The following is a 27,433-nucleotide window of genomic DNA, read 5'->3' on the forward strand; positions in this document are numbered from 1 at the left end:
AATATTATATAAACTGGTGCGCATACTACTTTAGGAAAAAATTGGTAATAAGTTAAAAATAAATATAGCTGAAATTTTATTCACCCTTGTGACCACATTTATCTACGTAACCCAAAATCTAAATCACGTGACAACAAAAAACCCTACATCAATATTAAAATGTAATTAGATGTGGTGACCAAATTCATCCACATGACCCAAATTTGTCCACTTGACAAATGTGATATCTTAAAGATAATCAATACTTATAATTGTGCATACACATATGAAATATAAAATAATAAAAACTGCATACACAGATTAAATATATGAAAACAATCAAATAATCAACAGTGACACAAATAAATTAATATATACGTAATATAATGAATATATAAATAGCTATATCTAATGGCTAGATATATATAATTTTTTTGTGTCACTGTTAATTAATTTGTTAAATAACAGTGACACAATTTCATATTTTTGAAGAGACGGCAGTTAATTTCAGCAACTATACTATATCTCTATCTACAAAACATTTCTGAATGTGGTTTTCACAAAATTTCACTTTGAGTTTTGGAAATGAATGAGGTTTAGGGCATTTTTCATGCATGTTATGGCACATGATTTTAGAGCAGAACAGCATGTGTGCTGCTGTGATCCCTTGCATGTATTTGTTGTTATCTCTAAAATATAAAAATAATCTCTATCTTATGGTCATATAGTATATCTGTTAACAAGCAGTAATACAAATTACATATACATTTTAATGTCTTACCATAAACTTTTATGGTCCTCCAAAAAATCCCAGTTCCCACAGGCTGTTTTCATAATGCACTGTGACACAGAGATATGAGTGAGACTGTTTGGTTTGTATGACAATTCTATGTTTACTGCAAGGTCCCAGCAATTGCTGACTGTGTTGTATTGCTAGGAACATAGGGGATCATTTACTAAAACTGGAGCGTGCAAAAACGGGTGCAGCTCTGTATAGAAACCAATTAGCTTTCATGTTTTAAAGTGGATGTAAACCTGAATTTTTTTTTGTTTGATGTCATAATGTAGAGTATAAGATTTCCTATCATTTGAGCCCAGTCTTGCCACACAGAGTTAATCCAGCTCTGAGCAATCCTCTTTTATTGTTCAGTGAGATAAAACCTGACAAAACAGAGAAAAACTTTGTCAAATCCTCCCCCTTGCTGTGAGTGACAGGTGATTTACACATCTCGTGCACTAGCCTAAGACATGCGTTATTTTTTAATTCCCATCCCCACTCCTTTCTTCAGCAGCTCTGCAAGGATTGGCTGTTCCACACCTCAGCATGATTTGGCATGCTGAAGTCATGTGGTTACTTTCCTGTCTTTTCACTGGATGTTAGAGATCATAGCAGAAGTTCAGTGTAAGAAATACACAGGAGAAAATGCATATTGACAAGGGGAGTGTAGAGGTGGGCGGGGAGTCTACTGACATCACGACTCCACCCACCGAGCTCCAGACAACAGACCCACCCACAGAATATGCAGTTTTTCGGGTCTCATTACAGACAGAGGGGAGACATTTGACAGGTAAAGATACATGCAGGAGGCATGTATATCCTTATAGATAACCCCTATGGCAGTAGTTTAGAAAGGATGACATTGGGTTTACATTCACTTTAATGTTTTATTGCCAAAACTTAATTAAACAAGGTGAAGTTAGAAGCTTATTTGCTACAATGCACAGCTACACCAAGTTCTGATTGCTCCAGTTTTAGTAAATCTCTCCCAGTCTCTCTGGTACAATCTAAATACATACAAAACATACAGCCATTATGGACTATCTGTTGATGTCATGATATTGCATTTGTAGATTGCCTCTGTTCTTCAAAAGTCTTCTGACTGCTGTTGCAAAAAAAAAAAAGGGGTGGGGGTGTTTACAACCCTGTCTAATTGCCCTATAGCTATATAACATAGGTATATAATGACTTTCACTGCAACGCCTGCTCACATTTTGTAATGGTCCCCTGTTGGCTTTAGTTATACTTTGAGCAAATATAAGTACATCTAAAGCCAAAGTGTTTTATATCTTATTGGATATAGTTAAGAATAGTTCAAACTCATGTTTCTGATGGGGGAAATTCTGCTTTACTCTGTCATAAAACAGTAGATAGGAGGGAATTTCTCCTCTATTTCCTGCTTTGGTGGCAACTCATAACTATGGATTCTTCCACACTTTCTGTTCCAATGACAGTGGTCACCAGGACAAATAGAGAGGGTGAATCTCTGTAGCGTGGACACAGACAGCAATACAAATCTAAGAAAAATGGAAATTGAAGCACCGTAGCGCTAAGAGGTCTGGATGCAACTTTCAGGGGGCCAGTCCAAAGCGTATCCAATGCCAAATGCCAAACCAGCTGCTGACAAGGCCTGTGTTTGTAATCACACTGGAAGAAATAACATTTAAGGTCCAGTTCACTTATAGTCCAATCAGATTGTGTTCAATCATGCCCCAATGAAGGGGGCATTTTTGGACCACAAAAATGCATTGGATACCCTTTGGACTGTCCCCCTAACTGTTATTGAAATAAAGTTGTGTCTGGACCTATTAGCAGTGGTATGGCAATTCAGTTTCCATTTTTGTTATATTACACTACAAGCCAAGAAGACCATGGAGATCTTCTGGGGAATAGAAGCCACCTGCCTGCCAGTGAGATAAAATTATTGTTTAGCGCTATTTTGTCCATTTTCTAAAGCAATAAATCTCCTACAGGGGTTCTAACCTTTCCTCACTTATCCAAAAAGTAAAAAAAAAAGTTTTGCCTTCACATATATTTTAACTCCAAGCTTCAAGTGAGATCAGTCATGTGCTATCCAGAGAGCATTACATTAGTGTCAAAGTCTGAAATGCCAAACAGTTTATTTTATTATGCAATTTTAATATATAAACCACTAAAGTCTTTTTGACTGTTTTTTCTGGTGGGACTGCAGCCTCTTTCCATGCGATTCTGCACTGTGCAACCTCCATGTCTGAGAACTGGAGAAGGTGGTGGGTGGGTCAGGAACTCAAGGTTTCTCTTTCTGCAGCTTTGGAATTTGGAGGATTCCAGCATTGATAGGGAACTGATGAGCCTAGAAAACAGCTGTAAAGAAATAATGCCAGAATGAACATAAAAGCTCAATTTCAAAGGGTTGGCTGTGCCTTCCAATAGAGTGGGGATTTTCAGTTTTCTTGTTTGAATGAAGCATATTTTTAAAGTTGAAACATGGCTTTTGTAGGTTGGTCATTCAATTTAAATAAGAAATTTTAAATAAATTCCAAACTTTAGGAGAGCTGTATAGATCAGTTCTGACAAAAAAAAACGTCTCTCCCAGGGTCAGAGAGTCAGTAAATAAACCTCTTTCAGATCTCAGACCACCCGTAGTTTATAATCCTAAATTAGCTTTCCTTTGCACTAGAAGACATCTGTTACTTTGGAGTTACAAAGGACTTAATGCAACCGCTCTACCAATTTAGGGAATTGTCACCAAATCAGTCCATATATATGATGAATACATGAAAGAGCTTCTGAAATGTAAAGATGGAGACCTGTTCTGCACAGACTGCAGGTAGACTAAACAACTATACATCTAGTTTGCTAATTAGTTAGGGACATCGGTTTACTGTAGACAGATGAGTGTAAGGTCTGTTTGATTGCTATAGCTTACTGTGGACATTGCACATTTTTCTGCCCCATAGAAATCAAGCCTACCTGTATCATGGAAAGTAGGATGTAACTTTTCTGATTGCAAAGCTGCATGTATTAAAGCGTTGTTAAACCCAAAAACAATATGTAATGTAATGTAGTTTACCAATCCTTCAGATGTGGTGGCTGCATACATTTTCTTTTTTCAATCTTTTTTCTTTTATTTCACCTGGTGATCCAGCCAGTAACACACTTCCTGTCTTAGGGTGTCTGCATTCTGGATGAAGTACTAAAACAGACACTTTGGACAACAGCATTGACAGTCTTGGAAGAAGATAGTGTTAGATAGACTAGCAATTTAGATGGACTTGACTAGATGGACTTGAATAACAAATTAAAGCAGAAATTCGCTAACAACTTTTTAAGCAGTTACAGTAAACTGTTTTTTTTTTCCTTTTTTGTGTTAAAGGTTTTATACAAATAAATAAACACTGACCATTGCAAACCACTTTGTCAGTGGTAAATGATTTGTCCCAACCCTCTAACTGTTTCTTTGTCTGGACAGTTTGGTCTGTTAATGTAAGTTGAAAAATAACAAACCTACTTCCTGAATCGCAAAGTGAGAATAAGGGAAAAAAGCCTAAAAAAAAGAAAAAGAATGCAGCTGGCACATCAAAGAATTGGTGAGCTGCAATTCAATACATTTTTGCTTTTGAGTTAAATACTGCTTTAAATCATCCATACACAGTTGGCATTTCAGTCATTTGTTGATGAATCAGTTGAAATTTTCTTAGTGAATAGCCCCTTCTACCCAACACCCTTCATTTGAAAGATTGAAGGAGCCAGGCAAAAAAAAAAAAAAAAAATGTAAGTCAAACGTCCTATCAGATGCAGGCACTGTTTGGGTATGCTGACAGCCCACTGCATGGCATGGATGGAGGAACCTGCTAGATTTTTTTCATTTAAGCTGCATATGATTAACATTATTGTGTAAGAAAGCCAGTGGAAATCCATCTTTTGCAGTAGCAGACTGACTCTGACTCCTTACCCTAATGACCAGCCAGCACACACCCTTATTTACCGTACATTGCTGCCACAGGGCAAATATATGCTTATATGGTGAAGAAGCATAAGCTGAAGTGTACTTAGGAATGTGCCCTACATACTTGCTGTGACCCAGCTGCTTGCAACATTAGCGGCCAGGTAAATTGGCTGGGAAACAAACAATAACTCCAAGATAGTGATCGCTGTCTTTTGTGAAAATCTGAGCAAAGCTGGCCTTTCATGGATCGGAATTTGGCCCGTTCAGGCGGTATCTGTTAAAAAATGTTCTCCTGATCAGTGCCACAGGCTATAGCCGGTGGTGCAGATCAATGTATTCTGACAGCAGGGAAGTGCCTTTGCCATCAGAATACAATAACTAATTTTATGTTGATTATCTTGTGATAATTTATAAAGCTAAGTTATACATGAGAAATACTCATTGAAATGCATTTATATGTATTATTTTTAAAACCTCTTGAACGTCACTATATTTATACCATATTGGCATACCACTTTCTGTTTTCCTATACTTGTATAAAGAATACAAAAACTCACATCGAAACGCGTTGACCACCCTCCGGACAAAAACATATGTACCCACACATCTACCATATGTATCATTATAATTTTCTTGTCTGTGTTTCAAATGTAAGATGCATACAACATATATCTTAACCGCTTCCCGACCGCCTCATGCAGATATACTGCAGCAGAAAGGCACGTACAGGCAGCTTAACGTACCTGTACGTGGCCCTGTAAGAGACAGCTTGCAGGCGCACAATCAATAAAAATGCCATAAAACTATCCCCTATTTTGTAGACGCTATAACTTTTGCTCAAACCAATCAATAAACGCTTATTGCGATTTTTTTTTTTACCAAAAATATGTAGAAGAATACGTATCGGCCTAAACTGAGGGCAAAACATGTTTTTTTATATATTTTTTGGGGATATTTATTATAGCAAAAAATAAAAATTAATGCGTTTTTTTCAAAATTGTCGCTATTTTTTTGTTTTATAGTGCAAAAACTAAAAACTGCAGAGGTGATCAAATACCACCAAAAGAAAGCTCTATTTGTGGGAAAAAAAGGATGTTAATTTTGTTTGGGAGCCACGGCGCACGATCGTAAAATTGTCAGTTAAAGCGACGCAGTGCCGAATCGCAAAAAGTGCTCTGGTCTTTGGCCAGCCAAATGGTCCAGGGCTTAAGTGGTTAAGGAGGACTTTCCTACTGCTTCCTCTTTGTATCTATTGGGTTAGGCTCTAGACATAGGGTCTACCCCTCTTTTTAACGCTTCATGTTCATGTTGACTATTGTTCTAATAAATTTCTTCTTTATTGAAACTATTTTTTGATATGTGTCTCAAGGTTGTGCTCTTAAAGTCCACTTTATATACAGGTGTTTCTAGTTTAGAACACCTGTTATTCTTTTTTCTTCGTGTGGATGGGAAAATTGAGTCATTTTCTTTTGTTCAACCCATTGGTTCACTGGCAAAAAAATAATCCTGTATGGTCAGTATTGTTGCAAAACACTGTTCATTACATAGTAATTAGTTACATAGTTAGTCTGGTTGAAAAAAGACACTAATCCATCTAGTTCAACCAGGAGAAAAAAAGAATAATAATATAAAACCTCCAAATACACAGTCCCATACCCACACGTCATCCAGAGGAAGCCAAAAAAAAAAAACAATAAAACATGATCCAATTTGCTCCAGCAGAGGAAAACAGTTCTTTCCTTCCAAGGAGGCATTCAGATATTTCCTGGATCAAATATATTTGGTAATATTACCTACAAATGTTGGTATCCAGTTATATTTTGTGCATTTAGGAATGCATCCAGCTCTTTTTTAAAACTCTACTGAGTTGGTCAGAACTAGATATTGAGGGGAAAAGAAAGAAATAACCTACCAGGGAGGTCCACGGAGAGAAAGCAAGGTACACCACCTCCTCACTGGAAAACGACAGGACCTCCATATTAAAATGTTCACTTGTTTCTCTTCCTCTCCGCCCCCACCGTAAAATTTGTGTAGGCAAGAATCTAAGCTCTGTGCCGTTGGCCTGCAGAGAGAGGCACACTACTCAGAGTTTATGGAAATGTAACTGCTCAGAAATATAGAAAATAAGGTATTCATGAAACTATATTTAAATATTCTCAGCAAGAAAGGAATTAAGCAGTTCCTGATGTACCATGGAGACATTTGTAGTTTATTGCGTTTCCATCTGCTTTAAGACCATCTGTAGCATACTCAGTAAGCTTTTGCACGGTATGTCATTTATGTAATTTATTTCTATTTTACACTTATCAAAAGAAATGTAGATAATCTCTTAATATACAGTATGTTTAGATTTATGTTTATTTTTCTGCGTCTTTTTAAAAAATTATATATATACATGAGGACATCCATATTCATTCATTAGGTATGCAAGTTCTGCTTCCTACATTGTAATGCTGCACTGCCTCTAAACGGGTATACTGAGAATCCATATATGGGTGTACACCCCTGAACGCAGGCAGTCTATTTACACTCAGAGCAACGTATACCCTCATACAGCCATATCCTTTCATTCATTTGTACAGGTGGCTGTACATTTCACCTCTGGCTTCGGGGAGTCAAAAAAATGATAAAAAATAAAAAATCTCTAAGAACATGTTTGTAGAATGTAAAATTTATATTAACTACTTGCCGACTGTCCACAGTAAATATGCATCATTACTTTGACTTTAAATACCAGTGTTATGGCAGCAGCTAGCTGCCGTAAAGCCAGTATCATTATTTACTGTGGGCATTTCTCTACAAGATAAAAGTGGTCCCACAGGCGGATTCACCACAGGATCACTTTTTTAGGCTGTGAAAGAGGTGCTCCCTCCCGTTGGTTCACAGTTAATTCAGAACTTAACAGAGCCATCAGTAAACCCACAAGTAATATGGTGTGACCAATGGCTAGTCAGAAAGTTGAGTGAGGGCAGATGGCCCCCACGCAGCTCTTTGCACTTGGAGGACTGGAGCGACCTTTAACGTCACTTCCAGTTCTTCGAGCATAAACAAATTATTTTTTTTTTGCTTTTGCTTTCAAAGGTAAATAAGAGATCTGGGAACTTTTTGACCCCAGATCTCTCAATAAAGAGGACCTGTCATGCTTATTTCGATTACAAGGGATGTTTACATTCCTTGTAATAGGAATAAAAGTGATCAAAAAATAAAAATAAAGGGACAGTGTAAAAATAAAAAAAGGAAAAAAATTAAAAAACTTAAAGTGCCCCATCCAAGCGAACACATACGTAAGTCGCACCCGCATATGTAAATGGTGTTCAGACTATACATGTGAGGTATTGCCGCAATCGCTAGAGTGAGAGCAATATAGCTAGTGAAAGACCTCCTCTGTAACTCTAAACAGGTACCATGTAAACATTTTTAAAGCACCGCCCATGGAAATTTCTGCGCAAATACTAATTGACATAAAATATTGCAACAATTGCCATTTTATTCTCTAAGGACTCTGCTTTAAAAATATATATATAATGTTTGGGGGTTCTAAGTAATTTTCTAGCAAAAAATACTAATTTAAACTTGTAAACAAAAAGTTCCAGAAAAAGCCTGGTCAGCAAGTCGTTAAAAAATACCTTGAAAATGCACTATACATCCACTTTAGCGGAAAGTTCCCTTCAGCAGATGCAAGCTGTCTGAATTGTGCTACCTTCAATATGAAGTTGTCTTACACAGGTTTTCAAGTTTTTATGGAGTTTGACTGATAGCACAGGAACTGGTCTATAGAGCCTACTACTAAACGTTTGGTTGCACTTCATCAGTATTGTGATTTGTATGTAGACATCCCCTGTCTGGTGTAATAAAACTGTAAGACTGACATTTATGTGTGTTAATCAGAACACTTAATAGATTGAACCAGCAGTCCATTTTCATTTGCCTCTACATAGAGAGCTATTGATGAGCTTGTTATTGACTTGTCATTGATTAACCAATTGATGCTGCTTCTTTGAGCTTGTGAGAACATGCTGTGGGCATACATTTATCAAATATACCCAGCTGCTTTGAGCAGGTTTATCTTTTTCACAATTTAACTGTGTTCAGAAGTTTTCTCCTACTAAGAATTCAAGCCTATAATGCTTTATTTAAAGGCCAGTACACCCAAAAGGGACATTTTAGTTCGTTTTTATATGCTTAAAAAGTGGGTTAGGGGTGTAGGAACTCTCAAGTTTATTTGGCTAATAATTATGTATTGTTGCTGTCAATAGGCTGGTGGTCTTACAATGGAAAATATAAATATTAGGCTGGCAACTTATACACACTAAAATATCTCCAAGATCACCTTATGCTAGATTCACCCCTTAGCGTTTTCGCAGCCCACGTTTGCGTTCAAATCAATTGGCTGCCGTGCCTGCGTATCTGCCAACATGCTGCGGATTGACATGTGGGGATGCCATTCAGAATGAGCAGCACAATTTGGCTGCGGGTGGTTGCGGGTTTGGGAATAGATGCAATTCCTGCAGCCACACGCATAGATGTGAACCTATTGTTAGGATGTAAGGAGGATTTTTGTTCAGTTTTTCTCGAGCCTGTGGTGTGGTGTACAAAAACAAAACATCAAAAGTTAACAAACAAGTGCATGTGAACACGCACAAAAAAAAAAGTGCACTTAAGGTGTGTCTATTAGTCTCCTCCTGAAGAGGAAGGACCCTTTTACCTGTCCCCCTGGGGGACAAGACTCAGGGTAAGACATATTCAGGTCCACCTAGCCAAATTTCCTGACGAACCCCACTCTTCATGGTCAGCCAAAGCTGAGCAACAAGTCCTTGGTGACAAAGAAGAGAATCCCCCTAAGACAGAGGAAGAAAGAAATATCACACTGCCTCACCCTAGATTTCAATGTAAGCCTAAAGAGCAACACCCTTCATTTGAGTGAAAAAGGAAAAAAAAATATATAAGTGCAGGGTGACACACATGGAGAAAAAAATGAACATGCAAAAATAAAAAAGTGCCAGTGCAGGTGCATTTGTTAGGCCTTGTGGGGTGTGATGGCCTAGTACAATTTCACACAGGGTGATGCGCCACACCATAATATTCGAGTACAAAGCTGAGGCCGGCCATAGACAGTTCTAATCTCAGTTCAGCAGGAACTATGTATGGGCAGGCTGAATGTACCAAGTTGATCAATAGATCAACTTGGGTACAACCAGACTGCCGGATTTTACTTGCAATTATCGCTAGGGACTGTTATAGCTGCTAGCAATAATCAGTGTCTTCTCCCAGTGGAAGACAGTGTCTCGGCAGGAGTAATTCCCCTGTCAGCACTGTCTGTGTTGATGGGGAAATCATGCAAATGTATTTCCTGCAACCCATGGTTGCAGGAAAGAAATTCACACCATCTATGGCCTTCGTACGTTTATTACAAAAACAAATTGTTTACAAAAGCCAGCATGTTTCGGGGGCTGTTCTCCACCCCTTCCATCAGGGCCTAGAGAAACAATATATTCATAGAACAATGGGGTGCATTTAACAATGAGTGCGTTGGCAGAGCATCAGTCAAGCAGCAGGCCTGGGTCCCAGGCATGGTCATAAAGCCTACACCTTTTGATTCTTGCCACTGGAATCCAGTGTATGCAAGATATTGCCTGTGTAAAGGAGATCCTAACTAAGAGCCTTCAAATTACTTTTTGCAGTCCATTTACTCAGTACCATAACAGACCTATTGAGCATGACCTAATGAAGGCTGTAAAGGCCCAGTGAGAGTACAGCATTGAAATAAGGTGCGGTTAAACAGCCATTTTTGCCATGTATTACTGCAATGCACAGTAATGTGCAAAGTGAGGTGTGGTGTGTTGCAGTGCCTTTCTTTTTTAATGACACTCCAACCCACTAAGACAGTGCCCTGCAACGCTATTGCATTGTATCACATCACAACAGACAGATGTAAAACAATCTGTGCATTGCAGGAAACAGAGCACACGCCTCTGCTCCAGGCAGCACTCCTCCACAAACCCCAAATTTAGGGATCAAGCTTCTAACGGTCACTGGCCACTCTTCGAACTTCAACTGTCAAAAAAAAAAAAACAGATCCTATGAGTAAGCTTTAATATGAGTGAAACCAGGAGGAGCTGTCTGTATTTTGGGGAGCCTAAATGAATAGGATTGTTTATATGTATTAATGGCACCCCCTTCCCCTTTCTTTTTGAGACTTGGAGTTTGGAATTTGTGTATTGTGGTGCACTGCATTGAAAAATATACTGCATACCTGTTAAAATATGCCGCGTACACACGAGCGGACTTTCCGGCAGACTTGTTCAGGCGGACCGGACCCCATCGGACAATTCGATCGTGTGTGGGCTCCAGATGACTTTTTTCTCCCAAATGTCTGACGGACCTAGAAATAAAACAAGTTTCAAATCTTTCCGACGGACTCGAGTCCGGTCGAAAAATCCGCTTGTCTGTATGTTAATCCGACGGACTAAAACCGACGCTAAGGCAGCTATTGGCCACTGGCTATCAACTTCCTTATTTTAGTCCGGTCGTACGTCATCACGTACGAATCCGTCAGACTTTGGTGTGATCGTGTGTAGGCAAGTCCGTTCGTTAGGAAAGTCCGCCGAAAGTCCGTCGGATAGACCGTCGGACCAGTCCGGTCGAAAAGTCCGCTCATGTGTACATTATAGTGCATTTTCAATGGACTACCTAAATGCAATGCACCTAATGCTGTACATGAACACATATGTGATAATGCACCTCAACACATAAGAGCAGCGTGAATGGGCCCTATGGCTGTTATGTCATGCTTGTATTATAGTATATGAATAAAGGATTATGTTCATGAACTGAATTGAGCCATTGGAGCTTTTTACTGTTCAACTAGATACCCACAGCATCATTATTTATAATGCTGTCATGTAGAAAAGAGTGTAATATTACAAAGTTATGAGTATGTCACGTTTTCTCAATGAAAAACCTGCAAATGTTCCTTTCATTGGTATAAGAATTCTATTATCTGGGCCAGGACTGCTACCTTTGTTGTCATACCCCTGTGCAAGGCTTAAGTTCTTTGCTTTTTATTGTACTGATTTCTTTTTCCTTATGGATATCACTAGTTTCTTTTACATATTGTGATACTGAAGTCAACTTTTTGCTGAATGAGCTGCTAATAGCAGAACTTACAAGCTCTTGCTGTTGTTTTATAATTTTTCTCCTCTGATCTTCCTTCAGTTACTGCACCACAGCAATGCTGCGTGTCAGATATGTGGGTGCCTCCTGTGCCTGCAGGTCCTATGGAGTCCCCTGGAGTCTCCACTGTGTGCACACTCCTGTTTAAAACTCTTACATGCAGCTATTCCCGAGTGGAACACAGAGCCCAAGTCATGCTTCTTCTCTTCCAAAGCGGTGATTGACAGTGGCCCCAAATCAGCATGGCTTTGGCTCTGTGGCCCTCTTGGGAGCAGCTGCATGTAAGATTGTAGTACAAAACAAGAGGTGCGCAAGTAGTGGAAACTCCGGGGGGCACTCCATTAGTGCTGGCAGGCACAGGGGGCACCCACATACCTGGAATCAGAGAGCATCCCTGGGGGGCAGTATGAGGAGGAAGCTCAGAGAAAAAGAAAATGATAAAAACATCAAGGAGAGCATGTAAATTCTGCTATTTGCAGCTCATTTAACAAAAAAATGACTTTATTATCACTTTAAGGATGGGGCTATATGTCAAATCTTAATCAGTTGATAGCAAGACAATTAGGGTTCAGTATACTAAGCTATATGAGTTATTCTAATTGTGTTTATTATTGCTGCATACGTAAATGTTCAGTTTATTTGCAAGAGTATCACATAGGTTTGTAATTGTTATCATTTAGCTTAAAATAATTATGTAACCATTACAAAGGTGTTTTCTCATGAACTGCTATTATTGTAATCATGAAATGTTATTTCAGCTCTCCTCTCAAATAGCAATATGTTCTGTTCTCCTCAATTTACCCCTCACAGGATTGCACAGGGATCTGCAGTCAGAGGCTAGATTATAGGTTAAAGAATATAAAGAACACCTACAGTAGCACCTACCTCTAGATTAGAGGATATAAAGAGCACCTACAGTAACAAAGTAGTAGGAAATTCTTCATTCTGAGTTGTCACGGAAACAGGAGGGGAAAGTTTTATGATGGGGACACTTTAAGCAGGGCCAACTGTCTAGGTGTGTTTACCTTTGACTTCCTGTTGTGTCTATAGGATAGGAAGTAAAAGAAAATCCCCCTAATGAAACACAGATGGCAAAAACCCTACAAAGGGTTTTACCACCCCCTACAATATTTAAAAACAAAAAAAAAAAATTTTCTTGTTAACGCTTGTTGGTGTGTGCTGCAGTGCGATGTGCTAAAAGGCGCATTATACCATCCCTTCTCTGCAGCCCGCTGTAATCTACCTGCATTTTAGCATATGGGCAGTGTGAATAAGCCCTGAGTCTTTCAATGACAAATGATTAAAGTCATATTTGTAGCCTAGCCCCAGTCTTATAGGACAATGACACTTTTAGGGCTCATTCACCCTCTGTGTGGAGATCTGCACTTGAAAATGTTTTTTTAGGAACCTACTGGTTCAGAATTAGTTATATTTTTTGTTCAACTCTAAACCTTTACTTACTAATGGGATAGTGGGGCTGCTTTATCTGTTATGCTGCCTTTTTGGACTAGATGATCTGCAAGACCTGACTAGTGGAGACTGTGCCCCCACTCCCAAGCTGAGACCAGATGCTTGTAGTAAATAGTGTATATCCTAACATAGCCTACTCAGCAGGGTGCTTAAATGAATTATGTACCGCAGAGAATGTTGTAGTCCAAGGAACAGGTTCACTTGGGGAACAAATGTGATTTTGTTATTTCAACAAAAGAGGATAGGTGATGGCAGAATAGGCATTTTGGAAAATGCTAGTGGCCTGACTTCCAAGCTGATCCAGGAATTGCAATGAGTCTCTGACCTGCAATAAGCATGCAGCAAATAAGGGTGCACCACCGGATCTGTATGCTTGTTGCAGTGCTTTAAAGAGTAATGAAGTGACTGAATTAGCATGACAGCCAAGCAGCTAGCATTTTTAAGGGAAAGAGGCCATCAGAAGCAGGTGAATACATTCATTACATGGGTTTTGTGGCTCCTTAAAGTGATACTAAAGTCTCAATTTTTTTGTTTAAAAATAACAAACATGTTATACTTACCTGCTTTGTGCAGTTGGTTTATCACAGAGCAGCCCCGATCCTCCTCTTCTCAGGTCCCTCTTCAGCGCTCCTGGCCCCTCCCTCCTGTTTAGTGCCCCCACAGCAAGCAGCTTGCTATGAGGGCACTCGAACCAAGCCACAGCTCCGTGTGTCCATTCAGACATGGAGCCGCTGCACTGCCCTGCCCCTTCTCTCTCCTCATTGGCTCACTGACTTTGTTTGACAGCAGCGGGAGCCAATGGCGCTTTGTTGCTGTCTCAGCCAATGAGGAGAGAGAGTCTCGGACAGCCGAGTCTTTTGGGCAACATCGCTGGATCGAGATGGGGCTCAGGTACGTTTTAGGGGGGCTGAGGGGGGCTGCTGCACACAGAAGGCTTTTTATCTTAATGCATAGAATGCATTAAGATAAAAAAAAAAAACTTCTGCCTTTACAACCACTTTAAGCTAAACTTCAGGAAATCAGCCACTTTGTACAATGTGCTGGATTACTAGAGGCTATATCCAACTGGGCAAATACCACCCCGTAGACTTATTTATTTGATTTACAATTTGTATTTTTACTGAGCACTGGCAATGTAGCTATCTCTATTATCTCCACGCTCCAATACATTGCCTTCTGGTCTCAGTTACTCAGTTTTGCTCACTCCTTCCACCTTCCTGCCCAATCACAGAACTCATTCACAAAATACAAAGCCTTCTGTGAATGGAACAGCAGAGGGGAGGGGCAGGCAGAGATGCTGCTGTATGAGAGAGGAGCATGTCTCCTGTCAGAGTCCCAGGAATGTAGATAGCTTTACTCCCAGAGCTCCGAAAAACTGTCAGATGTAAATAAAAGAGATAAGTCCAGGAGGTGGCATACACCTTGTTGGACTTAACTCATGGTATGCCAACACATTTTGCAAAGTGTCTGAATTCATGTGGTTCAGCTTTAAGTGCAAGTAAAATACAGATGTAATCAACCAGAACCCATATAACTTGCCAGCAATTATAGAGGAGCCTGCTCACCAGCTTCCAGGATCAATGCAAATGTGAGTGTAATAACTTAACTCTTTCTATGGTGCTGACCTCCATCTCAGTACAGTTATTGTATAGTGTTCATGCAGCCAATGCAATTACTCCCCTGAGGTGCATTATATGCAGTTCTTGTGTAAGTAACAACTACACAGAATTGTTTGCCTGCCTCCAGACTGGCTTAGCTGTAATTGCATTTTGCCTTCATAAGCAGATGGCATATTTTGCTGCTCTGCAATCATTATGTTTACCATGTTCCAGATAGCAATTTTGTGACAGTAGCTGATTAGCGCTAAAAGGCGCCGAGTGGCCTGTTTATGATGTAGCAGATAGCAGAGATCCTGACAGCACAGCTCACATCGGTATTGATTCCGCTTGCTTGTGTCTAGCTGAGCATGAATGGCTGGCTATGCAGGGCAGCGGCTCCTTATACTTATTTATTTCATTCGAATGACAGTGTAATGGTATTTATGCAAGCAAACATATGTTTCTACTATGTGGCTTGTTGTACAGATGAGCCTGGATTATTGTTTCATCCTAATCATATTTACAGTAGAAAATTACCTTGGTGTCTTTTGATGCTTAAAATGTAACACCTTTGTTTCAGAATTCTTGATACGTTTGATATTGTAAGGGTGACAGTACACCACATGGGCCAATTTTAATTTAATATATCATGATAAAAGACTGATAAGACAGATTTGAAAACCTTACGCATCACTATTCTTTGCTCTATCTTATGGAAAAAGAGGCTGAGGCTTGCCATAGACATACAGTAATCGTTGCCCACATTAGCTGTTTTCAACAGACATCTTATGTCTATACCAGCTGCAGAAAACCATTGGTTAACAACTTTGGGGGAAGGGGCTTAGTTAGACAGGTTTAGAAACTTGGCCCATTTGTTGTTATTTCTTTTAAAATAAATGCAACCTTCCTACTTTTTTACAAGCATGCGCACTTTACCAAAACTTAAACTTAATTCAGTGTACATCCTCTGTTATGTAATCCCATCCAAAACAATAAAAATTGCCAAAGGCGCCAAACCCAGAAAAAGACTGGCCAAAGATATCAGCAGATATCGCCTCACTGGAGGGGGGAGCTTTGGAAGATGTCTGCTACATTGTCCAAATATACAGTTATTTATCATTTATAGCCAACAATTGGTGTTCCAGGCTACTGCTCGACAATTGCACTAAGTTACTGTTATATCCTTTACACGTTATGGCAAAAGCCCTAAGTGCCAGCAATAGAATTTAGTTGTTTAGTTCTAATTTAAAAATCCCCAAAAATTAACAAATCGCTAGCACTTATATCCTTTGCATCTTTCCAGTGGGCAATGTGCTAAATCTTCTCTGTCTTGAAGAGCTCGAGGCACTGCTGCTATTTGACATTTCTAAGTCCCCCAGCTGGGCACCCTGGCTACTCCTGCCAGTCACTACATCACTACAAGAATATTTATTATTTATCATTTACAGCCAACAGTTGGTGTTCCAGGCTACTGCTCTACAATTGCACTAAGTTAACGTTACTGCTATGCTGTGACTAGCTTGCATTGACTTGAATAGCAAATGTTTAAATTAAAAACTTCTGATTGAATCAAAAAATTGAAATACCCCTCTTTCTGTGCTGCGAAGATAAGATTTTGAACTGGAATGAAAAAGTCAAAGTTGAGCAAATGATGCTGGACTTTTACTTTGGAAAGCCCGGAAACAATTTTACAGATACAGCCTGTTTTAAATGTATTATGTTTAAAAGTTAAAGAAAGATTAAATATTGAATGCAAATACCAAAAACGTGATATAATGCTTCAGTTTATAATCTTATAAATGTTAAAAAAAATGTAACTTGACCAAAGCCATTGTAGTTTCCCTGTAAAGGTAAATCGAGTGGATGCTGTAGTTTTAGCACAGTGGTAGGGCTGTCTATATAGAATTCATATATCTTGCATTGATTTTAGTTTCTGCTTAGAGTTGATTGTTCCCAAATGAGAAGCTCCATGGTGTTGTCACATAGCAAGCAGTTCTCATGTGATAAAACCACAGAGCATCAGCTAGCTATGCAACATTAAAAATGTTCAATGGCAATTTTAAATTGTCAGGCAGATCATAAAACCCCCCATCAGACCTTTCTTCTGAAATTATCGCAAATTTTACCTGCATCACTAATGCTGCTACTTGTATGTAGTAACATTGAGAATGAATACAATGCTTTTTTGTTTTCCAAAAAATGTACATATTAGATAATGGAATGGCTGTCATGATGTCATGTTTTGTATTATTCATCTTTTAGAAATTGTGACTATTCCTGTATTGGTTTGCAGTGTACAAAGAAATACAATAGCTTTTGTCTGATGACACTTGGGCAATTCTGGCACTAGCAATTCTGCCCACTAACAATTTGTCAAAATCGCCAGTGGCAGGAGCATTAAGAAGCTGCCTGTTTGTCTCTATGGAATTGCTCTCTCTGTAGCTGAGGCAGCAAGATATTGCTCCCATTGCTAGCGATCGAGACTCAAGAGTGTTTGGGCCAGGGACAGAGCAGCAACTCGCTGCATTTGGCTGTAGAACGATTCCATAGGGACACACGGCCAGCCTTTGTAGCGATCCTGCCACAGGCTATTTGTTGCTATCTTCAGAAACGCCAATGTATTATCAGCCTTTGCGTAAGTTTTGTCAACAAAGTGCAAACATTAAAAAAAACTTAGCTAAATAGTACCTTGTACTTCATTTTCTTGTTAATACAGAAATGTTAAATTATGCTATTTGCTTAAATAGCTAGCTGGTGGCGTGGATAACAATAAAGCTGGGGGTTAGATATGGTCTTCTCTAAGCACTCTGAAATAACTAACCAATGGCGTTAAAAGAGCTGTCTGTAATATTGAAAAAGAAACAACTACTTACTTTCTATAATAATAATATAAAAATAAAAAAACAACTGCAAACTGCTGCATGTTTGAAAAAATTGGGTGGCCTTTCCTTCTCAGCATGTTTGACCTATGAGGGGTGGGGGTCATTGGTGCTCCAAATAAATGCATACCACAGACTTATTGTGAAAGCAGCATCACATAAGTCAGAAGAATGGCAACATCTTGGGCCCTCGTAGGGTCCCCTTCTTAAAGGAGAAGAACAGCCAAAGCTTGTTTGGCTGTACTTCTCCTGTGGATCATAGGAGTGCACCTTGTTCTGCACTCCTGTGACGCGTTTTCAGCTGACATCACATAGCTGGTCCAGGCTCAGGCAAGATCACGACAATAAAGTTGGGATCTGCCCACATGCCTGGACTGGCACCCAGCTCAGTATCTCATTGAGTCGCTGAGAGCCTGAGCTGGCCGCTCCTGCCCCCCGCCATCCACAGCCCAGCGCTCCAGTGAGCGTGGGAGGGGGCAGAGCAGAGAGCGGCTGACTGGCAGTCACCAATACTCTGCTCAGGGAGCTCTGAGAACTGAGTGATCGGCGGTGTTTGATCATTTGGTTCTCAGTGTTAGAGACGGTGGGGGACAGATGCAGCATCAGACCAATGCTGCATCCACCTAGGTAAGTATGATTAAAAATAAAAAATGATTCCCATACTTCTCTTTTAGGTGGCATGGGAACTGTTATGTCTTCTGAGATTCTTCTGTGATGCTCCTTTGACAATAAATCCGTGATAGATATTTATCTGTAAGTCTGGTGACTTTGAATCCCTTTATCTAGTTCTGGCATGTGCCCATCCATCGACATCACATCAAAGTCCCACTGATCGCCTAAATCTCTCATATAGCCAGGAGTCCAACTTCAAATTTGAACTGATTATAATACAAGACATCAAATGGTCCTGCATGTTGGGATTAGGTGAACAGCTAAATTTCAAACTGGAAACCCATTTCTAACTTCAAAAACCAGAGAAGAAATTGTTATATCTGCAGATTTAAACATCTTTACCATTAGAATTCACAGCAGTTTTGTTTTTTTTAGACCAGGGTTCTTCCTTAACTGTGCTTACATAGATTTATATGTAAGTATACTTCAAGGCCACAACTCCCAGTACATAATGTGTCAGCTATGAGTGAATATCTATGTATGTATGGAAAATACAAATTGTAATCTTATGCCAGGGAAGAAAAAACAGGCTTCACTATAACATCATTGTTTCTAGATATATTGACGCTCGTGGTAAAGCATAACGGTATATCATTTGAATTGCTGAATAAATTAGAAAGGCTCTTTCAGCTGAGAGCCGAACTTATATCTGTGGGGTGACACCCAATAATATGATAGGCACAAAATGTAATGTAATGTCACCAGACATGACATACTTGTAGCTCTACAATAGTTTTTTTTATTACTATCAAAATAATCAAAATCTGAAACTAGCATGAAAGTGGCAATAGATGAAAATGTTACACACATAGAACTAGATGTGTAATCACAGAACTAGTAACAAAAGTGCTTATATGAAGAGACTCACTATTTTGGATCGTAGGGCTCACAGTTAAGCAGCGCTGTCCAAGATGAAATATGTCTGCTCCACATTAAAGTGAACCTGTGACAAATCTGGGCAATTCAAACCAAGCATGTCATTAAAAAATGCATTCACAGAGGTTAGGGAGCCAGTATCAGTGTTGCCAACCTACCAGATTGAAATATACTGACATGACACACAAAATTACTGGCACCGCCAAGTTTTTACTGGCATTTCCATACATTACTAAATTACCGTTTTAATTCCAAATTTCAGTATTTAGGCAACAACCAAGTACAATATACAATTAGCAATGTGCTTTAAGGTAGATATTAAGGCACAAAACATATTTCTTATTTTATTTTCGATATCGTAAGTAAGTATCAAGCTCATGGACACTGATAGCAGTGTGCAGCAGCACAGATAATGATGACACCTCACTGACATGACATGTCCCCTCCTGAGTCACGGTGACAGTCTCTCTCCATGCCAGGTGGTTCCTTCAGTCCACTCCAGTCCAAACATCATTGACAGTCCCGGCTTGCCTTGCTCCCAACCCGCAGACCCACACACAAGATTCTGCCAGCTTAACTCAGCTTCCTTTGCACCGTGACATCACGCTCAGGCACCACCTCCACCAAACCAGCCCCCTGCCGGCACCACCCAAAAACACTGTAGCAGGCACTCGGATGGTCTCGGCTGGATCTGGACCAGAACTGCGCATGCTGAGTGTAAGACCCCTTTCACACTGAGGCACATTGCAGGCGCTATAGCGTTAAAAATAGCGCCTGCAAAGTGCCCGAGGGCTTTCACACTGGAGCGATGCGCTGGCAGGGCGTCAGAAAAAGTCCTGCCAGCAGCTTCTTTGGAGCGCTTTAGGAGCGGTGAACTCACCGCTCCTAAAGTGTCCCTGTCCATTGAAATCGCTGTAGCAGTGCTTTGCAGGCAGTTTTAACCCTTTTTTGTCCGCTAGCGGGGGTTAAAAGGGCCCCGCTAGCGGCCGAATAGCGCCACAAAAACTACGGTAAATCGCTGCTAGAAATAGCAGTGTTTTACCACCGACGCCTAGGGCGGCTCAGTGTGAAAGGGCTCTAACAGACATATTTTTAACTGGCAACCTTTTCCTGTCACCAACATTTACTGGCAGGAGAAAAGTGCCCGTTTTTTACTGGCTGCCAGTAAAAATAATGACAGTTGGCAAAACTGGTTAGTGCGATCATGAAATACAGAGATATAGGCAGCTGAAAGCCAGTGCAAATCTTACCTTTTATCCAAAAAAGTATATATTACCCTAAAATGTATTTTTTTGTCTGTGTGTGTTTGTCCATGTGGATAGCTGTGATAGTAATCTGTTATCTGTTGATTTCATCAGATTATGAAAAATAGCTGCTGGTCCTGCTATTCCCCTTTCTTTGCTTTTGCAATCTGACCATGCCAAGCATGGAGGAAGCTCTGTGCTGGCATAGTCAGTTTTTCTATCAAAGCCTCCTTCATGAAAACATAGGGGTTTATTTTACTAAAGGCAAAAAGACTGTGCACTTTGGAAAGTGCAGTTGCACACGGCAAGAGCAGTTGCTCCAGAGTTTAGTAAATGAGCAGAAGTTCTGCTGACTTTCATCAACCAATCATGTGCAAGCAAAAATGCTGTTTTTTTATTTTCCTTGCATGTGATTGGGTATTCTTTGCAAAGTGAAGCTTTACCTCATTTACTAAGCTCTGGAGCAACTGCACTTGCAGAGTGCAATTGCACTTTCCAAAGTGCACAGTCTATTGGCCTTTAGTAAATCAACCCCTTAGAGCGTTGTGCTGGCACACAGCATGCCTGTATCTCCCGTAGACAATATGGCCGCTGTGCCCCCTGCCTGTAAATGAGAAGTACACACAAAAACGAAACTTGCTTCCCCGCTGTGTGTGACGTGTGACATAGTGTTCTGCTGCTCCCTTGCTATAGGGACATGCCCCCCCCCCACCATGTCGTTATAGCAAGGAAGCTGGTGTGGACATGTGGTCAGCATATAAAGTATGAAAATTAGGTGGTTTTCTTTTTTAAGGTAAGAACTTTTATAGTTTCTAAATGTTATTTTCAGTCTAACTATATGGTTTCACAGACCTGTTTTCACAAATATTTTAAGTCTACTTCCACCTCCTAACCTCCTTATTTGCCAGCGAGAGGCTGCAGGCTGAAAATTTAGGGGGGGGAGAAAGCTTAACGTTTAAAAGATTGATTTTTTTGAGTCTCTGCAATCAACTTTTGTAAATTTACACTTTGTATCATTCATTCTTTAACCACAACGGTAATCAGCGATCATAATCTGTCACATTGCCGTGACAAATCGCATAGGCTGAGATCTGAAAATGCTGCCAGCTTCCATGCTGGCCTGTGCCTAATTAGTACCCGGTTTTACAAATGCTATAAGGTTTCAGATAAGAGCTGCAAATTCTGTCTGCCACTTGTCATGTAACAGTCCCACAATTAGTGATTGCCTTATTAACAGTGCAATGTTTATGTTTCTTTATAGATGGATCATGACCCACGAAATCCAGCTTATATTGCTTCTCAAGGACCTCTTCCTGCTACTGTGGCTGATTTTTGGCAGGTAAAAAAAAGTGAATTAACTGTTTTCATATAAAATCTATAGTCTTCTGAGAAAGTGCTTTCTCCTATAAAATAATGCTTGGGTATGCATCATTCCAGCAATTGAACAAAGAAATATATTTTCTATGAGTCTGACAGTGTTGGAATTAATGTTGCAATCTAATAAAAAATTCTCCCTAGGCAAAGATATGGTGAGAAATTGTCTTTATTGTCCAGACAGAAATAGACAATGTCCATAAAACCCACTCCATGTAGCAGTGGTCTGCAATATTGTCAGATCTGAACCAACCCCCGACATAAATGTTATCTTAAAGCGATTTGCTCAGATTATGAGCATTCAAGTATTTCAATATTCTTAACAAGCAATAAATTCACTTTATGACAAGCTCTCCCTGACCTCTGTAACTGTAGCCCAACAGAGACTCAGAAACTTTCCATCCTTCTAAATCCTAATGTAGAAACAGAACTGAAGCTGGGAGAGGGATCAGGATGAGCTGAGCTGCCTGGATACTTTGATGACTTCTGTGCTCCTGCTAGGAATTTTAAAGGATGGATTGCTCCACAGTACTCCCAGCTACAGAGGTCAATCAGGGCTTGTTTTTAAAGCTAATTTACTACCTATTAGGAGTATGTAAAAACTTGATTGTCCACAGCCTCACCACAAATTTGCTTTACAATTATTTTAAGTTTTATGGTGATACATAAGCAATGAAGAAGGACTTAAATACCTGTCTTAGAGAAAATGCCCTTTCAGGTTCCTTCCAGTATTGGCACAAGCCTAAATGACTAGGCACTTGGTCAGATGATCACTACTGAAGGGAAAGATTGGAGGTTCTGGACTTCGCTTTACACCTACAGCAGAGATCACCTGACCAAATAGGCTTTTAGACATATGGCCTTCCCTGGAGGGAGCATAAATTGGAGATGTATTTACCAAAAGGAAGTACTTCAGTCCTTTTATTGCTCTTATTCAATTCATCATTTGTTAATATAGCTTTATGGGGTTTTTTTTAACACAAAGTTAATATAGCTTTATGTTTAAATTATTGATATACTTTTGCTTTAAAGAGACCATGACAAGTTTCTACAGCATTGAAAGCTTTACTCCTCTGCTGTAGAAGACAGGATATAATCACGGCTCCAGCAGTCCATTACTCCTCCCTCTCTTCTTTTCCAGCACTGCAGTCATGGAAGGCTTTTAAAGCTGTAGGTACCCGACAGGGTCTCTTTAAGTGAAAGGCACTAAAACCCTTTTTTTGAACTTCTGATTACATAGCAATGACTAAATTTAAACAGCAAGAGTGATTTCTGCGATGTGCAATGCAACATCATGATTTTGTCTGGCACGATAGATTCACATTAACGTTTTCATAAAATTTTGCATACTAAAAAAAATTATGTTTATTATTCACTGAAAATCAGAAGCTTTGTAATAATTATTGCCACAGGGTCCAATAAAAGAAATAAAGTATGCTAATGAAATTAGGATAAACTGTATATGTACAGGTTAAATCATTCTTACAATTTCTGCACATTTTTTTAGTGCTTTTACATTTAATTTCCTCTTTGTAGAAAAAATATTCATAGCGAACACAGAATAAAGTGTTGTGAGCACTGACAAGTACAAATGATAGTTCTAATTCTCACCATAGAATATGTGATACTGTGGAAAAACACAATTCCTGGGGAGCTCATAGTACAATGTAGAACAACGCAGGACTGTAAACACAATCAATGCATCCCATGAAGTCTATTATGTAATATAAGACAACTGAATTTACATAGCGTTTAGAGGATTCATATCACAAATGTCCTTTTAGTGGGGAAGGTGGATTGAGAATAGAAATTAGAAATCTTCTGTGAACCTTTTCTTAGTGCATGTACATTAAACTGCCCAAATACCCAGTAGCAGATTTTTAATTTGCCTTGAAAAACCTCCTACCCATAAGTGCTTAAACCTGGGGCTATCCTGTATACTAATTCCAGTTTGGAGAGAGAAACGTTACATAACCCCCCCCCATTCATACATTTGGCTTCCAACTGTATAATGAGCACCTTAGTGATCCATACAGAAGCGTTAAAACTTGATAACGCGATTGGGGGTTATTCAGGAGGAAAATTAAAGGAAAACAGTGATAGTTTGTCAGTTTTATTTTTATATTACAGTTTTGTTTTATAACATTTAAAAATGATGTTATATAACTTTTTTTAAAGTTCATATTAGTAAATACTTAATTGAGGGTCCAACTTTGCTACTGCTGGCACAGTATATTATGAATTTTCAAAAGAGAGGACTCAGCAGAAGCTTTTACTTTCCTGACTGTCCTTCTCTAATTAAAAATTCTGTTCTAAGTAATTCCGTTTTGTATGTAAATATGAGCTTCAGCTATTGGGCTCAGTAAACAGCAGCACTTTATTCAGCAGGGCAGCCAGAGTCAGCCGGAAACATGTAAAGCATAGCCTAAGGCTCCACCTACTTCCTGAAAATGCAAAATGAATTATTTGTTCACAGTATGTTATTTAAAAAAAAAAAAAAAAAAACATTTTAATTCGTTTTTTGTGCCCTGAAAAAGAAAGAAAAAAATTTACAAAACTACTAACCATGCTATTTAAGTTTAAAAACTGCACCTTTTTGGACAGTTTAGTATTTTAGTATATTTTAGTTTAAACAATACAATAATATTTTCAGTTTAAACAAAAGAATAAATAAATAAATAATGTAAATATGGAGCACACAATGTATGTGTGATCCTTTAAGCAGAATTAAACCCATCGATTTAACAGTTTCCCAAAACAGTTACATTCAAGGCATGCTATGATATGTTGTGCTATTATAACTGTAACAGTCACTTGTGCTCTAAACAGAATGGTCAAGCCATTAAATGACTGGTGTAGCTGATCGTATGTGCAGCACCATGGCAACTGCAGATCAAACAGAGGCTAAGATGGCAGCTTCCTCGGCTGTAAGGTTTAGTTCTGCTTTGAGCACATTGCAGAAAAGTAAATGGGTGATATCAGTTAGTAACAAAGCAGCAGTTCCATAATATTTATAGGAGTAACATTTTTTAAAAATGGCTTAACGTGTTTGTAATTCCTAATAATGAACTTATTTTGTGCCCTTTTTCTTGAGCCAAAATGGTTGATACTGCCAGAAATCCAGTTATCTTTAAAGTGAGTGTAAATTATCAGGATAAGTCTGATCATTGGAGGAGATCAGGCTGAGTTCCCAGAATAGCTAGAGAACTGACCACGGTGTGTTCTCCTGCTTAGTGTGGTAAGTTTTTAATAGGAAAGCAGATGGGCTGGCAGGAACTCCAGGGATTTCACATAAAGGAAGCAATACAAAGAGAACATGATAGTTCTTTTTATATAGGTACATGGTACTTGGTACAGCCACATATCAGAAATATAAAATGCTGGGGTAACAAACATTTTAACTCCCTGTGCTCTTTTTGCACTGAAATCTCAAGCAGTGTTATGAGCCCAGTTCTCCCTGCTGTACTACAGAATGCTTCCACTGTGTTATGGAGATGTGGAGAAGGGTGTTCTGCAGTTCAAATTAGGATCAAGTACCTTGGGACAGCAACTGTGTGACAAGATCACCAGGTATAAATATAGGAAAAAATACCAAAATAAGAAACATAGTGAAGCCACCACATCTAAAGACCGGCAGGCTGTACTAATCTACATTTTTGTTCTTGGGTTTAGATACACTTTAAATGAGACATAGTTTTCCATGGGAGAAACCTTAATATATATTTACTAGTATACAGTAAAACCTTGGATTGAGAGTAACTTGGTTTGCAAGTGTTTTGCAAGACAGCAACATTTTTTTATAAATTTTGACTTGATAAATGAGTAATGTCTTTATATACGAGTAGCGTCATGTCACAACTGAGTATAAAAGAGAAGAGAGGTGCCTCTACGTGAAGCAATATGGTTACATTTAATGAAGGTACAACATTTAGCAACTGACATGGTTGATGATTAAAACAGGTACTTTTAAGTATGAAGGCATCTGGGGTAAAGCTGTCCACATAGACCATCCTCCGCACCGCCATCAATGTCATGGGATAGTAGGCATCATGCAAATTCACAAACATGCATAGCAAAATAAATAAATAGACAATACACCCATTTCATTATAATAATACTTCTTTATTCTATTATTATTGGATATAATTGGCCACGGCCTGATTTATTGGTTTTATTTTTATTTTTTAATACCAAACCAAATTTATTTATAACATCAAATCCATTCTCATAAAGCATATTCTCAACCAAACTTTATTTTAACAATAAACCATACTCAACCCAGCCACTGAGACTCGAGCTGACTCAGCATTTATCATCAACTCTTTTTCTTAAATCTCCCCTTTGATTGTTCACCAAAGGGAGCCACCACATAAATCTTTGGCCGCGACGGGGGGGGGGGGTTAGGGCGGGGAGCTCTTTGCGCTGTAATTTCTCTGTCGTCTGGCAAAATCCTGAATAGAAATATCCCTTAAATAGGCTATAGGATACCTTCTGGAATATTCTAAAGGTCATATGACCTTTACTGACCAATCCTAACTGACCTCTTGACCTTCCAGAACCTTCTAAAACACCTGACTTAAATCGCCCAATCATTGCTCTACTAGCTAACCTTCTAGATTCTTCTATGACACCTGACCTTAACTGCCCAATCCCTAATAGTCTATTAAAATCTATAACCTTTTGAATCACCTGACCCTAAACAACCTATCAAATTTAAATTTACCTAAAAGACCTTTTATACCTTCCTAAATGCCGATGCCACAATCCCATGAGGAAAGGACGGCCAAATATGGCCTCCCCTTTATTTCCCCATTCCTTCCACGCTGCACTCCATGAGCGCTTCAAGCCTCACTTTCAGATCGCTCTACTGTAGGATAGTCTTCCCGGTCACGATTGCAGACTGACAGCGGTGAGAGCCGGCGGTGCGGAGGGATGGTCTATGTGCACAGCTTTACCCTGAATGCCTGCATACTTGGATGTGCCTCTTGTTGTACCTTCATTAAATGTAACCATATTGCTACACTTAGAGGTTCCCCTTTTCTCTTTTATATTCTGTAGCTCCTGCTGGATTTTTCTTCTAATCCCCTTGTGGAGGCTTCCATTTGTGGATAGAAATTTCATGATTACACAACCTATCACATTGCTATCATCTTGTTATATGGAAATTCGCTTTGATATACGAGTGTTTTGGATTACAAGCAAGTTTCCGGAGCAAATTATTCTCGCAATCCAAGGTTTTACTGTATCTGTTTATTTTCACTAACCTATTGCTTCATTCTGCCCTTTATTAAAGCATAGCAAGACCCCAAACCCTTTGGCATTTGCCTTCTTTTCACACATGCAATTTCTACAAAGAGAACATATTTAAATCATCTATTTTCTGAATGCTGTGTTTCGCTTGGGTACTTGGGGATTTGGAAGCAGCTGCAGAGAAAAAGTGTTTAATGAAAATGAAATTTGAA

General features: G+C 39.2%; 1 protein-coding gene across 2 annotated transcripts in view; it reads left to right on the plus strand.

The window, feature by feature from the left end:
• The window catches only part of PTPRN2 (protein tyrosine phosphatase receptor type N2), a 1,455,485-nt gene that overhangs the window by 1,358,836 nt on the left and 69,216 nt on the right, over positions 1–27,433 (plus strand). For both annotated transcript variants that reach the window (XM_073629933.1, XM_073629934.1), the window contains one exon: positions 21,859–21,936. In XM_073629933.1, the coding sequence (XP_073486034.1) occupies positions 21,859–21,936 (78 nt within the window). The remainder of the gene's footprint in view (positions 1–21,858; positions 21,937–27,433) is intronic.

The sequence above is a fragment of the Aquarana catesbeiana genome, linkage group LG05 (assembly GCF_042186555.1).
Source record: "Aquarana catesbeiana isolate 2022-GZ linkage group LG05, ASM4218655v1, whole genome shotgun sequence".
In the NCBI taxonomy this organism is placed as follows: domain Eukaryota; kingdom Metazoa; phylum Chordata; class Amphibia; order Anura; family Ranidae; genus Aquarana; species Aquarana catesbeiana.